The sequence below is a fragment of the Sprattus sprattus genome (assembly GCF_963457725.1).
Source record: "Sprattus sprattus genome assembly, chromosome: 4".
NCBI classification, from domain to species: Eukaryota; Metazoa; Chordata; class Actinopteri; order Clupeiformes; family Clupeidae; genus Sprattus; species Sprattus sprattus.
Genome location: NC_137923.1, coordinates 32921123 through 32935374, shown reverse-complemented (window position 1 = coordinate 32935374; position 14252 = coordinate 32921123). Strand labels below are relative to the sequence as shown.

The window sequence follows — 14252 nt, the reverse complement described above, 5'->3', positions numbered from 1 at the left end:
GACATAAGTATAAATTTGGCTTTAATCTTCACCATCATTGCCTCAGAAGATTGCTTTGTATACAAACAGTATTCTCAGTGCGGCCCAAACTGCAGCCTGAGTGGCCAGCCTGCTGTGGGGAACTGGGTGAGATGGGTGAGGTTCCCACAGTCTGCCTGGTGAGGAGGAGGGTGAGGTGGAGGGTCTGGGTGTGGGTGGAGGGTCTGGGTGTGGGGGGCTGGGTGAGATGGGAGTGGTTCCCACAGTCTGCCTGGTGAGGGTGAGGTGGAGGGTCTGGGTGTGGGTGTAAGTGTGGGGGGCTGAAGGGCTGCTTGATGGATGGTTACAGGAGCTCTGGGCCTCCTCTCAGGGCCTCTCCAGCAGGCCCATCAGTAGAAGCTGATTACTGGTTTTCTTCATGCCTAAATGGCCCTCCTGAGATGAGGGCTTTTCCATTTCCTCTAGCGAGGATCGTTAAGGAACGCGGCTCTGTTCTGATTCAGTGCTATGTTTTGATTTTAAGATGATAGCTTAGAGTGTACTGGAGAATTAGAGACAATCGTGAAGGGGAGGAATATACACCCACTCTTATTCATTGTCATTATCATTTCTTTCTCTCCTTTCTCTCTCTTTCTCTCTCTCTGCTATTCTCCCCCTCGTTCTCAGACGGCTCAGTGCGTCTGGTGGGAGGGGCGAGGGCCTTCGAGGGCAGGCTGGAGGTGCATTATGGGGGCAAGTGGGGCACAGTATGTGATGACGGCTGGACTGACACAAACTCACAGGTGGTCTGCAGGCAACTGGGCTACAGGTACCAATCCAGTTTCTCTCCACACACGCACACGCACACACAAACAAACAAACACGCACACACACACACACACTCACATACAGTACATATACATACACACACACACACACACACACATAAATCATTCGCTATGGTGCCCGTGTGTAGGCAGATTACGTATTTATGTGTTTACAGTCAATTTTCAAATGAATAAAATCCTAATTTTTAGCATATTTTGGTAACAGTTGATGATGACATCATGAGCATGTTGTTTTTCTAATGGATTGGTCACTCAGCTGAAATGAGACTGTTACTGATTATTGGTTGTTGATTGATTCATTCATGAGGATGTATTATTGATGGTGTATTGGCTGTGGGGCAGGTCTGGGGAGAGTGTGTCCTCGGGGAGGTTTGGTGAGTCTTCGGGACCCATCCTGCTGGATGACGTGAGCTGCTCGGGGAAGGAGCCGGCCATCACCCACTGCACAAAGAGAGAGTGGCTCAAACACGACTGCACACACACTGAGGACGTAGCCATTAGCTGCAACCCAGAACGCACTGGACCTGGAGTGCCTACTAGTAAGCGCACTCACATACATGCATACACACACACACACACACACACACACACACACACACACACACACACACACACATACACACATACACACACACACACACACACTCACACTCACACACATGCCTCCACATACACATACACATACATAGGTGTATTACGTGTATGTGGTTGAAATTAACTGTGAATCTAACTGTGTGTGTGTGTGTGTGTGTGTGTGTAGTTGTGAGTTGTGTGTGTGTCATAAACTAAGCTCTATCTTTGTACTGCTTGTGTGTGTGTTTGATTCTATATGTTGTGTGTTGCTATAGCAGTGGTTGGTGCACATCTGTGTTGCATGTGAATAGATTAGTCCACCATCTACACACACAGACACACAAACACACACAACACACACACACACACACACACACACACACACACACACACACACACACACACACACACACACACACACACACACACACACACACACACACACACACACACACACACACACACACTCACTCACTCACTCAGACACACACACTCACACACCCTGTGGTGTGCAGATGCAGGTAGCACCTGGGATGATAGATAGATGATAGAAGCCAGGAATGAGTATGAATGAATACTGTAATCATAATGGCTTATGCAGCAGGAGTGCTAATATGATCTTGAGTGCTTGTGATGTGGGAGTAGGACCATAGAGTAGGACCATATGGAGAGAACAGTGGTGCTGTGAGAACTATATGAAACACATATGTCATAACCAAGCCATGCACAATGAATTATGTCTGAGGGAAGATATCTCTCTATCTTTCTCTGTGTCTCTCTCTCTCTCTGTCTCTCTTTCTCTTTCTCTTTGTCATTTGTGAAAAATCATCATATGCATTTAAATACATATCCTGTGACAAATATGACGAGCACTGTACAAGACTTTAAACACTTTGAAGCAAACAGAATAACGGCCTCCAGTGCAGATGTGCTCTCCTGACCTGGGTCAAATGCCACAATCACCACTAGTATTTAATCAAAGCAGCTTTAATGGGTGCCATTACTTCGGTTCGTCATTAAATATAAGTTGTCATATGGAGCTAAAGAGTTAGGCTAGATGTCACTCTGGCAGGGGGACTGCCAATGGAAACTAGCCTTTTGGCTATAATTGGGTGCATTTACATCTTAATGCTCACGAATGTACACTGACCCTCTTGATCAAATAAAAGTATTGTATTGTATAGTTGTCGGCTTTGATAGAGTCTTGTAGTCACGTCACTCACTTCAACCAAACTCCGTTAAGTAGCTGCATATGTATGGTGAAAACTGATATGAGGAATGGTATATTAAATGACTATGTCCCGAGAACTGACTCTTTTTCCTGGAATCAATAAAATTACCGCGGGTCAAACGCCATAATCACCAGCAGTATTTAATCAAAACAGGTTTAATGGGTACTGTTACTTCGGTTCGTCACTAAATATCAGTTTTCCCCCTACATATGCCGCTACTTACCGGTTTTGTTGAAGTGAGTGACGTGACTACGAGAGAGACTCTGCAAAGCCTCAACGACCAGGACCAATCAGAGAAGAGCCCACCCTCCATTAGTTCCCGTCCACACAGTGCCAAAACTCCCGTCACTGCTTCACTGATTTAAAAAACCTGAAAGTCACAGGTTCGATCCCCACTAGTGGCAACCATGGTCCAAGTTGCTTAACGACTGTTAACAACTCTTAATGACTGTTATCAGAGTAAGCCTGACTCTGTATAATTACATGCCAGAACCGAATCTCAAGAACATTTAGGTGAAATAATAATATATAAGTTAGGAACATTACACATAGCCTAAGTTAAAACGTTTAAACACATACCACCATAAACATGTGAGATAATTCGACAAGAGACATTGCAAGACAGCTTACTCACTGCTTCGTCAAATAAGAGATGTCAACTATACATATCTGGAAACCACTTACAGATTCCGATTAGCTACATTTGCGTCTGGATGGAAAGGTGTTATCTTTCCCCATCCCACCCATGCTAAGCCATTTCTAGCATAACATGCGATCTACCGTGGAAAACAGAAGGCAGGCGATTTTTTTTATCAGTTCTCACCACACAACGACGTCGCATCTTTGCTTCTTGAATGTCCAGTGGTGTAGTCCAGTGTATACGCAGGTACACGGAGTATTAGCCTGGCCGTTACCAGCCTGTGACTCCATTTCATTCCGTCTTTCAGTCTGGGCCAACCCAATGCATTTTGGTTTCCGAGATGGGCGGGTGCTTATCTTGAGGTTTAAAATCATTGGAGTTCCCTTAACCAATCAGCAACGTTTAGTAAGCATTCGGTAGATTAAACTCTTCCCAAAGCCAGTTGGGAGAAGAGCTACGACGTCCTTTCCAATCATAAAACTTACAAGAAAATACTCTTGTTCTCCTTTTAATTTTCTGATGTTCTCGAGAGTTGAGACAACTTTTCCGATAGCTTTTCGTGTCTTTTCCTCCAAGGCGAGTTTTGCGTCACAGCTCTGAACTGTTCGCTGATTGGTCCTGCAAAATTTTGAGTTCTGGAGACGATTGTCAATGGGGTTGGGCCAGACTGAGTATGAGCTTGAAATCAATTCAGGCGGAAATACGTAGGCTGGTGTCACCAGGCTAACGGAGTATAGGCTACCCACTTATTTTTCAGTCAGCATTGGGTATACCCACTTCTCAAAACAGGGTGTTTATCCTGTGCTGTATGAATAAATAAAGAGTATACCCACTTCTCCAGGGAACACTACACCACTATGAATGTCGAAATCTAATGGTATGGTGTTATTGAAACTTACTACGTGTAAAAAAGACTAGAAATTGAACGTTTATTATTCGAGTCTAAAGTTTCTAATGTTGCCTCGGGCGCCTTTACGGTGAACATAATTAAAACGTCACATAAGTCCACTAAACAATTCCCAATTCGCACGCTCCAGTAACAGAAGATAAATACCCCAGAGGAGGGAGGAATGATAAACCAGGTACTTGGTCGCACCGACTAGCCAGGTCCTCACCAGCAAAGGTGGCTAAGCGGTTAGAAACAGCACCATTAGGTACGCAGTACCACTGACCTGAAGAGCGCAGGTTCAAATCTCGCGAAGCTCGCGCATAATCTACCTGAAAAGTCACAGGTTAGATATTTACGAGTGGCAAACATGTCCCAAGTTGCGAAATGACTATCTCAATACCAGAGTAAACCCGACTTTGTATAATTACATGCCAAACGTGAATCTCAAGAACATTACAGAGAGGAAGCTCCGGAATATGAGTGGAACAGCCTATACATTGCCACCCGTGAACTCTGAAAATGAAAGGCAAAGTAAGAATCCTGATATCACCGAAATCAAAACCCTAAAGACAGAACTCTGAAAACGGAAGGCAAATCAAGAAATGTGATAACCCCGGAGCAAAACCCTAAAGACAGAATATTAATTAAATTATTATCGTGTACATTTTAATTTCGTTTTTATGGGGCAATAGCTGTAAATGGGAGGGGATACGTTTTGTCAGTTGAAAGCTGACCTATAGACAGAATCTCATTCCGTCTCATCACAAGACGTTTTAATTCAATTCCTTGTCGTTTTCAACCAATGGCTGCAGCAGGGTGTGTGTGGCTAGACTGCTGACAGTCAATATGCTAATAAGAGCCTTTCACACCTCTGTCAGCGGGAGGTGAGAATTAACACATCGCCCCCCTCTCCCCTCTTGGTCTGTATTCGGGAATTTCCGTGAATTTGCGGCAGACGTAAATTTCGGGGGAATGTCCGATATCAACCAGGAATGCATATCATTCGCGGCAGTATCACAGCGTTTACGGGCCCGATAATCTTGCTTTTCGTGCAGTGTCACACACAACACACACACAGTATTGTCCTTCCACGGTTCACTGATCTCAGGCCTGAGGTGCTGTTCCATGAGATCGCTGGCAGCACTTAGTGGACTGGGATTTTTACGATTTCAGCGTGTCCCTTTCTCTGACAGACCCACTGCTAAGGCCAAGGTCTCACCTCACTCATGTCTCATAAAAGACACAATAATGCCCCCCTCGGTCCATCCACAGGCTAGCCAGCAGGGTTACAGCTCTTCAGGATATCTGGGGGCCGTGGAGCGTCTTGAAAGGGAATCAGGCAGAGTGAGGACTGGCCCTGCAGGGAATTAACGCAATGGCCGCATTAGTGCGCAGCAGGCTAGGGTGAGTCATGTCGCCATAGCGATCACAGCTGCCTGTCGATTTATCGTGTCTGGATGCCGCTCGAGTGGACTTAAAGAGTGACTTTAAAAGGGTTGGATTTAATCGGACCTGCAGAACAGACACGTCTCCGGATGAGAATGATAGTTCCATATGCCTCCACTTGGCCACTTGCTTTCTCACACTCCCTCACGTACACACATCATACATACATCATATATATACATACACACACGTCATTCCCCTCTTTACGCACAGTCCAGACTCCACATAAAAAGTTCAGAAGTCCTGGACGAGCCCCATGTACGTTACGCCCTGGCTCACAGCCCACTTACACCCGTAGCCACTCTCACCATCTGTCACTCATTCTCAAACTAGATTCTTATTTTCAGTGCACACTTACAAAATCAACACACACACACACACACATACAGATAGTGACACTGTCTCACACAATCTGTCACTCACACACAGGCAAATAGTATACACTTACAGAAACTAAATATACATGCTTATTCTCTTATTCCTTAGAGATGCATAGGGCGGTGTGGAGAGGGTAGAGTGTGTGTGTATGTGTGTGTGACTGATGAGTGAGTGACTTGACCATAGTTACATTGTCTGCAGTAACCTGTCCCTAAGAGTAATGAAGTGTATGGATTCTGTGTGTGTGTGTGTGTGTGTGTGTGTGTGTGTGTGTGTGTGTGTGTGTGTGTGTGTGTGTGTGTGTGTGTGTGTGATGAGGTCATATCTTTGTGAGAGTGGTATGCGTGGTTTGTGTGGAATATGTGTGTATATGCATGCTTATGCGTTTGTATGTATTAGCACTTCTGTGCGTGGGTGTGTGTGGTGTGTTAGTGTGTGTGTGTGTGTGTGTGTTTGTGTGTATACGCGTTACTGATGTTACTGTGTTACTGATCCCTTTAGTTCCACTAAAAAACCCCAGCAGATCTAGTTTTGTTTAGTTTGGAAAAGACAGACGGCACTTTGAATCTGAATACCACTTGCACACTCACACACATGTGAGAACACACGCACATACACACAGACACGCATCCACACACACACACACACACACACACACACACACACACACACACACACACACACACGCACACACAGAGACACACATACAAAACAGCATGTTTGTGCAGTGTATATACATTGACACAAACATTGACACTGAATACATTTGTTGGTTTGGTACAGTTGCATGCAGCACACCATTAAATCGCATTTTGATACAGATAAAATACACACGCACACACACACACACACACATACATATGCATACAAACACACATACACAAACAAACACACACACACACACACACACACACACACACACACACCACACACTTTCTTTTCACACTGATGGAGTGATTCTGAAGAGGGCAGTCACACTCATTCTTTTCACCCAACTCACCACTAAACTGAATTACACTCTCCTCTCTTAAGCTGTCTATCATTCCATCTCAACTTCTTTCCTCTCCTCTCTTTTTCTGTGTGTGTGTGTGTGTGTGTGTGTGTGTGTGTGTGTGTGTGTGTGTGTGTGTGTGTGTGACGCATCTGAGACACATCTGAAATGGATTTTGTCCACAATATGTTCTGAAGGACCTACTGCTGTAAAAAACTCAAACTATATGGGCACACATACCCAGATATTTACTGTAGGTTTTAATAGCTTTGAAGATACACAGTACTTCCCACAACTTAGTTATCAGTACAAGTTTACTGTTGACATTGCACTATAAATACCACTATTGTTTATGCAATGTGTGTGTCCGTCCTGCACAAGTGTGTTTGTCCTTAACAAGTGTGTTTGTCCTGAACAAGTGTGTTTTTGAAGGTCAGTATGAATTCGTAAGCAGCCACATGGATGTTGTGTATCTACATTTATAAATACAAATTTAGGAAATTCATTATCAGATTCAAATCAGAGGGAAAGCAGTAAACACAGAGCACATTTTTATTATGAATAAAGTCAACAGGAACAACAAGATGAAGTAGTAGAATAAGAATGGGTTTGTGTGTGTGTGTGTGTATGTGTTTATGTGTGTGTGTGTGTGTGTGTGTGTGTGTGTGTGTGCGTGTGTGTGTGTGTATGTGTTTATGTGTGGCTGTGTGTGTACCCTCCCCTGGGCTGGTTTGGAGACAAATTGAATTCTTCTGGCTGAGAATTCACTCTGGTCTGCAAAACACATTTAGCTGTAGTCCGTCCCTACTGCCTGCATGTGAACACAGGCACACACACACACTGTTTAACACAGTCATGATGGCTTAATTTAACATGAGAGAGATCATTCCGTTAGCCTCCGAAATGATTAATGATAGTGCAAAATTATACGAGTTGTGTGTGTATGTGTGTGTGACACTGGCACAGACGGTGTTCTTTTTTGGCCTATGTGAGCGTGTGTGTGTCTGGTGCCGAGTTATATCCATACACATCAGAGGAAACAGGTGCAGAACAGACTTCCTTAGGTAGAAATCAAACACCTGACACACACCCACACAACCCATCTGTTTTCATCGTAGCCCATATTTTTACAGCTGTACATGTAAATGTTTTGTGCGTGTGCGTGTGCGTGTGCGTGTACGTGTGTGTGAGTGTGTGTGTGCGTGTGCGTGTGCGAGTGCGTGTGCATGTGTGTTGAAAGCTCCTGATTTCTACTGGATTACACAGTTCTTTGTCTTCATGATTCTATGGGGCATAATGAATATGCAAGTAGATGTAAGTGTTTATGTATGTGATGTGTTCAGTCCATTTCACCATGTAGCCACATTGAATAGTTGCTAAGTGTGCGTGTGCGTGTGCGTGTGTGTGTGTGTGTGTGCAGGTTTGCCAATTCGCCTGGTCGGCGGAGAGGACACACATGAGGGCCGGGTGGAGATCCTGGTGGGCAGCCAATGGGGGACCATCTGTGATGATGGCTGGACAGATAGAGACGCTGAGGTGGTGTGCAGGCAACTTGGCTACAGGTAACACACCCACACACACACACACACACTCTCTTTCTTTCTCTCTCTCTCTTTTTCTCTCACACTCTCACAAACACACTAACACACAAACACACAAACACAGAAAAACCCACACACACACACACACACACACACACTCTCTCTCTCTTTCACACTCTCACACACACACACACACACACACACACACACACACACACACACACACACACACCTCTAACCAATCCATCCCAGTGTAAAGCCCCTATCCACTGAGTGGAAACATATGAATATATACCTCTGTGTTACCTCTGATGAAAAAGATGGTGTTTTGTTAGTCTCTTGTTGCTACGGTGCTGAATTTCTATGTTGAAAGGGTTGATGGACACTGTCAGGGACCAGGCAGTAAGGCTTTCGTGACGCAGTTTGTAGGGCTTCAAAAATGATATTTATTAAATAACGTTCTCTAAATAACAAAATCATATCAACAAATATCAAACCAAAAGAAAATATAATGCTAGGCCTAGGAGGTCAACTGAACAGAACCTAAAACATACTGTCAACTTATAAGTAAACCAAACACAAAAGACTGACCTCCCAAATGAACAAACAGAGGAGCCTATATACAGACTGGCCAAACCAATAAACACCGCAAAGGGGTAAAGAAAAATCATCATCATCATCATCATGAAACAAACAACGACAATCTCAGCCAGTTCAACATAAGAATAAAAGGTAAATAAATCACATTTCTTAAATAAGAATAAACACAAACAATAACCAACGGATAAACTTAATCTCTGTTAACCAAATTAAATATCCTCTCTCCCCCGTGACGTGTCTGGACTGGTGGTGACTTCCGGAGGACTTTTATTCTGACCAGTCGCCGACAGGAAGCCCTTTGACCGAAGAGGATCCAGGAAGCCACGCCATTCTCCCACCACGCCACGGTAACTTAAACAACTCACAACATTGTAAGTACATGAAACAAACGTAATACACAGAACTGTAACTGAATACATTCAAATGTTAAATAAAGCTCAGAATGATTAACAGAAATAAACGTGTTGTGTATCTTTGTCCTGCCACGTAATTGGAGGTTATTGTAACTAAATAAAACCGGGTAGTATGGGAAATGCTAGTTGAAATATCTATTAACGTGCATGAACTGAAATAACTTAAAGATAGTTAATTAATCTTAATACCTCACGTGTGGAGGGAGTAGGCCAGGTGTAGCAATGGTTCTACCGTGCCGGCAAGGTCTAAATGTGCGGCAGCGGCGGCGGCCGTCACATCTCCCCCCCCTTCAGAACTCGGGCTGGGACAGCGCGAAAGGTAGTCAGCCGTCACATTAGCCCGCCCCGGGATGTGGCGTATGGCGAACCGGAAAGGCTGCATTGCCAGGTACCAACGAGTCACTCTGCTATTCGTGTCTTTCATTCGCTGCATCCATTCCAGCGCTTTGTGATCTGTCTCCAGAATGAATTCACGTCCAAGCAGGTAATATCTCAGGGAGTCTAGCGCCCATTTAATGGCAAGACCCTCCTTCTCTATGGTAGAGTAGCGTGACTCACGTGGGAAGAGCTTCCGACTGATGAATGCCACCGGGTGACGGTCCTCTGGTGGTCCTTGCAGCAGGACGGCACCAACCCCCCTGTCTGAAGCATCCGTTTGTAAGACAAACACTTGGTCAAAGTCTGGCCCATACAGCACAGGGTCGTTGCTCAACGCATGGCTCAGGTCCCGGAAGGCTGCCTTCGCCTCCTCCGTCCATTGTACCTGGTTGGGGCTCCTGGACCCCACCATGTCCGTCAGGAGAGCAGCTCTAGAGGAGAAATTTGGGATAAAGCGGTTATAAAAGCCAGCCATGCCGAGGAATGACCGGAGTTGCTTTCGAGTCTGAGGAAGAGGGCAGTTCTCAATTGCCTGAACTTTCTGGACTTGGGGCTTAACCTGACCCTTGCCAATAACAAAACCCAGGTATTCTATCTCTGCTCTAGCAAAAGCACATTTCCTGGGGTTGATTGTCAAACCTGCTTCTTGAAGGCGTTGTAGTACAGTCTGCAGATGATCCAGATGTTGACTCCAGGATGAGCTATATACCACAACATCATCAAGATATGCCCCAGCAAAGTCAGATAGTCCATTTAACACCTGGTCCATTAATCTTTGGAAGGATGCAGGTGCCCCGTGCAGTCCAAACGGAAGGACTTTGAATTGGAAAAAGCCCCAGGGCGTCCGGAACGCCGTCAGCTCCCGAGATCTTTCGGTTAATGCAATTTGCCAATAACCTTTACACAGGTCAATGGTGGTCAGATATTTCGCCTTCCCAAGGCGGTCAACCAGCTCATCAATCCTAGGGGTTGGGTAACAATCAAACTTTGACACAGAGTTAAGATAACGAAAATCAATACAGAATCGGATTGCGCCATCCTTCTTTGGTACAAGTACCACTGGGTGGCACCACTCACTCTTTGATGGTTCAATGATCCCGAGAGACAGCATCTGATCGACTTCCTCCTTCAGGGGACCCAACAGCCGCTCAGGGATCCGGTAGCTCATCCGCCTCGCTGTAGCACCTTCTGTTAACACAATGTCATGGGACACAACATGTGACAGACCAGGAGTTTCCGAAAAAACCTCAGGAGTGCACAGAGCTCTCACCTCATGCTGCTGGTCCTCTGACAGATATTGCAGCTCCAGGTCCAGTGGTGTCACCTTCGGTAAGTATTGCTCCTCATCATCGTCCTCCTCTTCCACTCGTCTGATTAACAAGGATTCCATTTTCTTTTCAGATCTGGAGACCCATTCCTTCAGAAGATTGATGTGGAGGACTTTGGTGGAACGACTCCGACCTGGGGTTGAGACACGGTAAGTAGCAGGCCCGATCCGCTCCTTGATCGTATACGGACCCTGCCATTTGGCAAGTAGCTTACTCTCGTGACTTGGCAACATCACTAACACCTTCTGACCCGGTGAAAAGTTCCTCTGCCGAGCAGACCGGTCATACCAAGCCTTTTGACCTTTCTGCGCCTGCGCCATATGCTCCTGCGCCAGGGTGGACATCCTCTGCAGCCTCTCTCTCATCTGAAGGACATAATCAACAACATTAATGGGCTCCTCTCTCCCTTCTCCTCCCTCCCAGGTCTCTTTCAAGAGGGACAAGGGTCCCCTTACCTCATGGCCATAAAGAAGTTCGAAAGGAGCAACGCCAGTTGAGGCCTGGGGTACCTCCCTATATGCAAAGAGGAGAAAGGGGAGCCATTGGTCCCAGTCTGACCCGGTGTCATTGACGAATTTACGCAGCATCTGTTTCAGCGTTTGATTGAACCGTTCAGTAAGACCATCCGTCTGGGGATGATAAGGTGTTGTTCGTAGGCTCTTGATACCCAGTAATTGGTACACTTGTTTCAGCAGGATGGACATAAAATTTGTGCCTTGGTCAGTCAGAATTTCTCGGGGGAACCCCACTCGAGCGAACAGCTGCACTAGACAAAATGCCACATACTTTGCCTTGACTGATTTTAACGGGAACACTTCTGGGTACTTTGTGGCATAGTCAGTGATTACCAGCATGAAGCGATTCCCCGACTTGCTCTTCTCTACTGGGCCTACAACATCCATTCCCAGACGCTCAAATGGAGTGGTTATGATAGGCAATGGTTGCAACGGGGCTCTACAGGGGCCTCTCACAGTAGTCTTTTGACACTCTGGGCAGCTTCTACAGAACTGAGCTACATCTGCTCTCAATCCTGGCCAAAAAAAATGCTTGCTGATACGGGCCCTGGTTTTGTGTTTCCCCAAGTGGCCAGCCCAGGGAATAGCATGACCTAGAGTCAACACCAGCTCACGTGCTTCTTGGGGCACTACTAGCAACTCTATTACCCCCTGTCGCCGGTGCAGTATCCCCTGTTTCCACACATACTGCTCCTTCTCATCGATCTCATTATGGTCTTTGTTCTCCTCTGCTTTCCGGACCAACGTGCCGAGGCTAGGGTCATCCCTCTGCATCCGGCCAATGTCTCCAGGAAGCCGAAGACCCAAAGGGAGCTCAGGAGTGTCTTCCACGATGGATTCCACCGGAGATCCCGTAAACTTCTCCCGCCGCCTCTGCATGCGTGACTTGCGCATTTTCCCAGGTAAGGCCTCGTAGTCTGCATCAAAGAAGGGGAGAGCACTGAAAGTAGGGGACACATCCTGGTCTGATTTCGCTTGCAATCGAGTGACTACAGCATTACACATACGACTAGGCTGTAGAAGGTCAAAAAGAACAGGGAGATCACGACCCAGTACAATTGGAAAGGGGAGGTTGTCTGCTACTCCAACAGTTAATAGGTAAGTTTGTTCTTGTACCTTTACATAGACTTCAGCGGTAGGCAGACATTTCTCATCCCCATGGACACAGCGAATCGGAACAGTATCGGCAACATTCACGCGACATGATCGTACATACTGTGGTTGTATCAAAGTCTGGTCACTGCCCGTGTCCAGAAGTGCTTCTGCCCGTCTGCCATTCACTTCCACCGACATCAGTTGAATGGACGGATTAGTCCTTACCCTTGGTGGCTCTTTCTTTGGCCCACAGCAGACCTGGCTCACCTTTGCAGGATTCTTGGGACAGAAAGGCTTGGTATGGCCCTCCTGGCCACAGAGATAGCAGATGGTACGCCTCTTATCCTGTCCAGGAGAGTAGTCTTTGTCGGGTGGCTTTCCAGTACTCGCAAAGGGTTTCTGAGACTGATAGTAATTCGGTCGCCGGGCATCTCTGCTGGCCTGCCAGGATGCATAGCTCCAAGGCTGATCCTTCCTTCGAGCAGCCACATACACCGCAGCCATGTCTGCAGCATCCGAGGCAGAATTTGGAGCATGTTCCTTCAGCCAAACTTGGAGCTCAGGGGACACCACGCGCAAGTACTGTTCCAGGATGATTAACTCACCCACTTCCTCCACCGACCTGCCTCTAGGCTGTACCCATTTCTCAAACAGCTCTTTGAGGCGGATGTAGAGCTCCTTTGGACTTTCGTCTGGCTCCACCTCCACAGAGCGGAACTTCTGCCTATAAGATTCTGGGTTAACATCATACTTGGTTAATATGGCCGCTCTAACTTTGTCATATTCGTCTGATTCATTGACATCCATATGGACATATGCCCCCCGGGCTTTACCAGTTAGAAGAGGGATGAGGTGGAACGACCAGTCGGCCCTAGGCCATCTGCAGGCTCTGGCAATTCGTTCAAACGTGATTAGAAAATGTTCAATGTCATCTTCTTCTGTCAGCTTTTGCAGCTTTGGTCCAAAAGAATGATGGGCATAGCCTGACCTGTCTTTGGAGTCACCTGGGCATCTTCGCTGGTTGTCTGGTCGCTGTGGATGGTCATCGTAGTACTCCTCTTCCTCTTCAAATAGATCAGGCCCAGATGAGGATATCCCTGGGCGAACAGCAGCACGGGTTGGCCTGCCAGGCTGCAATCCACTTGGAGCCGGTCTCTCGACCCACCCTGAGGGTTGTAGTCCTCTGCTCTTCTGTACTCCTTGGTGCTCACCTGGAATGGGGGTGGTGTGATCCTTCAGTGTCTGTTGTAGGCCGCTGAACTGGTCTTGGAGTCCCTTAATGGTTTGCCACTGCTGGTCAGCATCCTTGCTCCTGCGCACCTCCTGTTCCTTCTGCTGTGTCATGTAGGCCTGTAGGAGGCCTGCCAGGCCTGAGAGGGTGATTTCTTGATCACTCACCCCAGCGTCTCTTTCTCCTCCCACAGCTC

General features: G+C 46.5%; 1 protein-coding gene across 1 annotated transcript in view; it reads left to right on the top strand.

Moving 5' to 3' along the window:
• The window catches only part of prss12 (serine protease 12), a gene marked incomplete at both ends in the record, with an annotated part of 38034 nt that overhangs the window by 9401 nt on the left and 14381 nt on the right, over positions 1-14252 (top strand). Inside the window, 3 exons of the mRNA XM_080836990.1 lie at positions 646-787; positions 1149-1345; positions 8376-8517. Of these exons, the coding sequence (XP_080693116.1) occupies positions 646-787; positions 1149-1345; positions 8376-8517 (481 nt within the window). The remainder of the gene's footprint in view (positions 1-645; positions 788-1148; positions 1346-8375; positions 8518-14252) is intronic.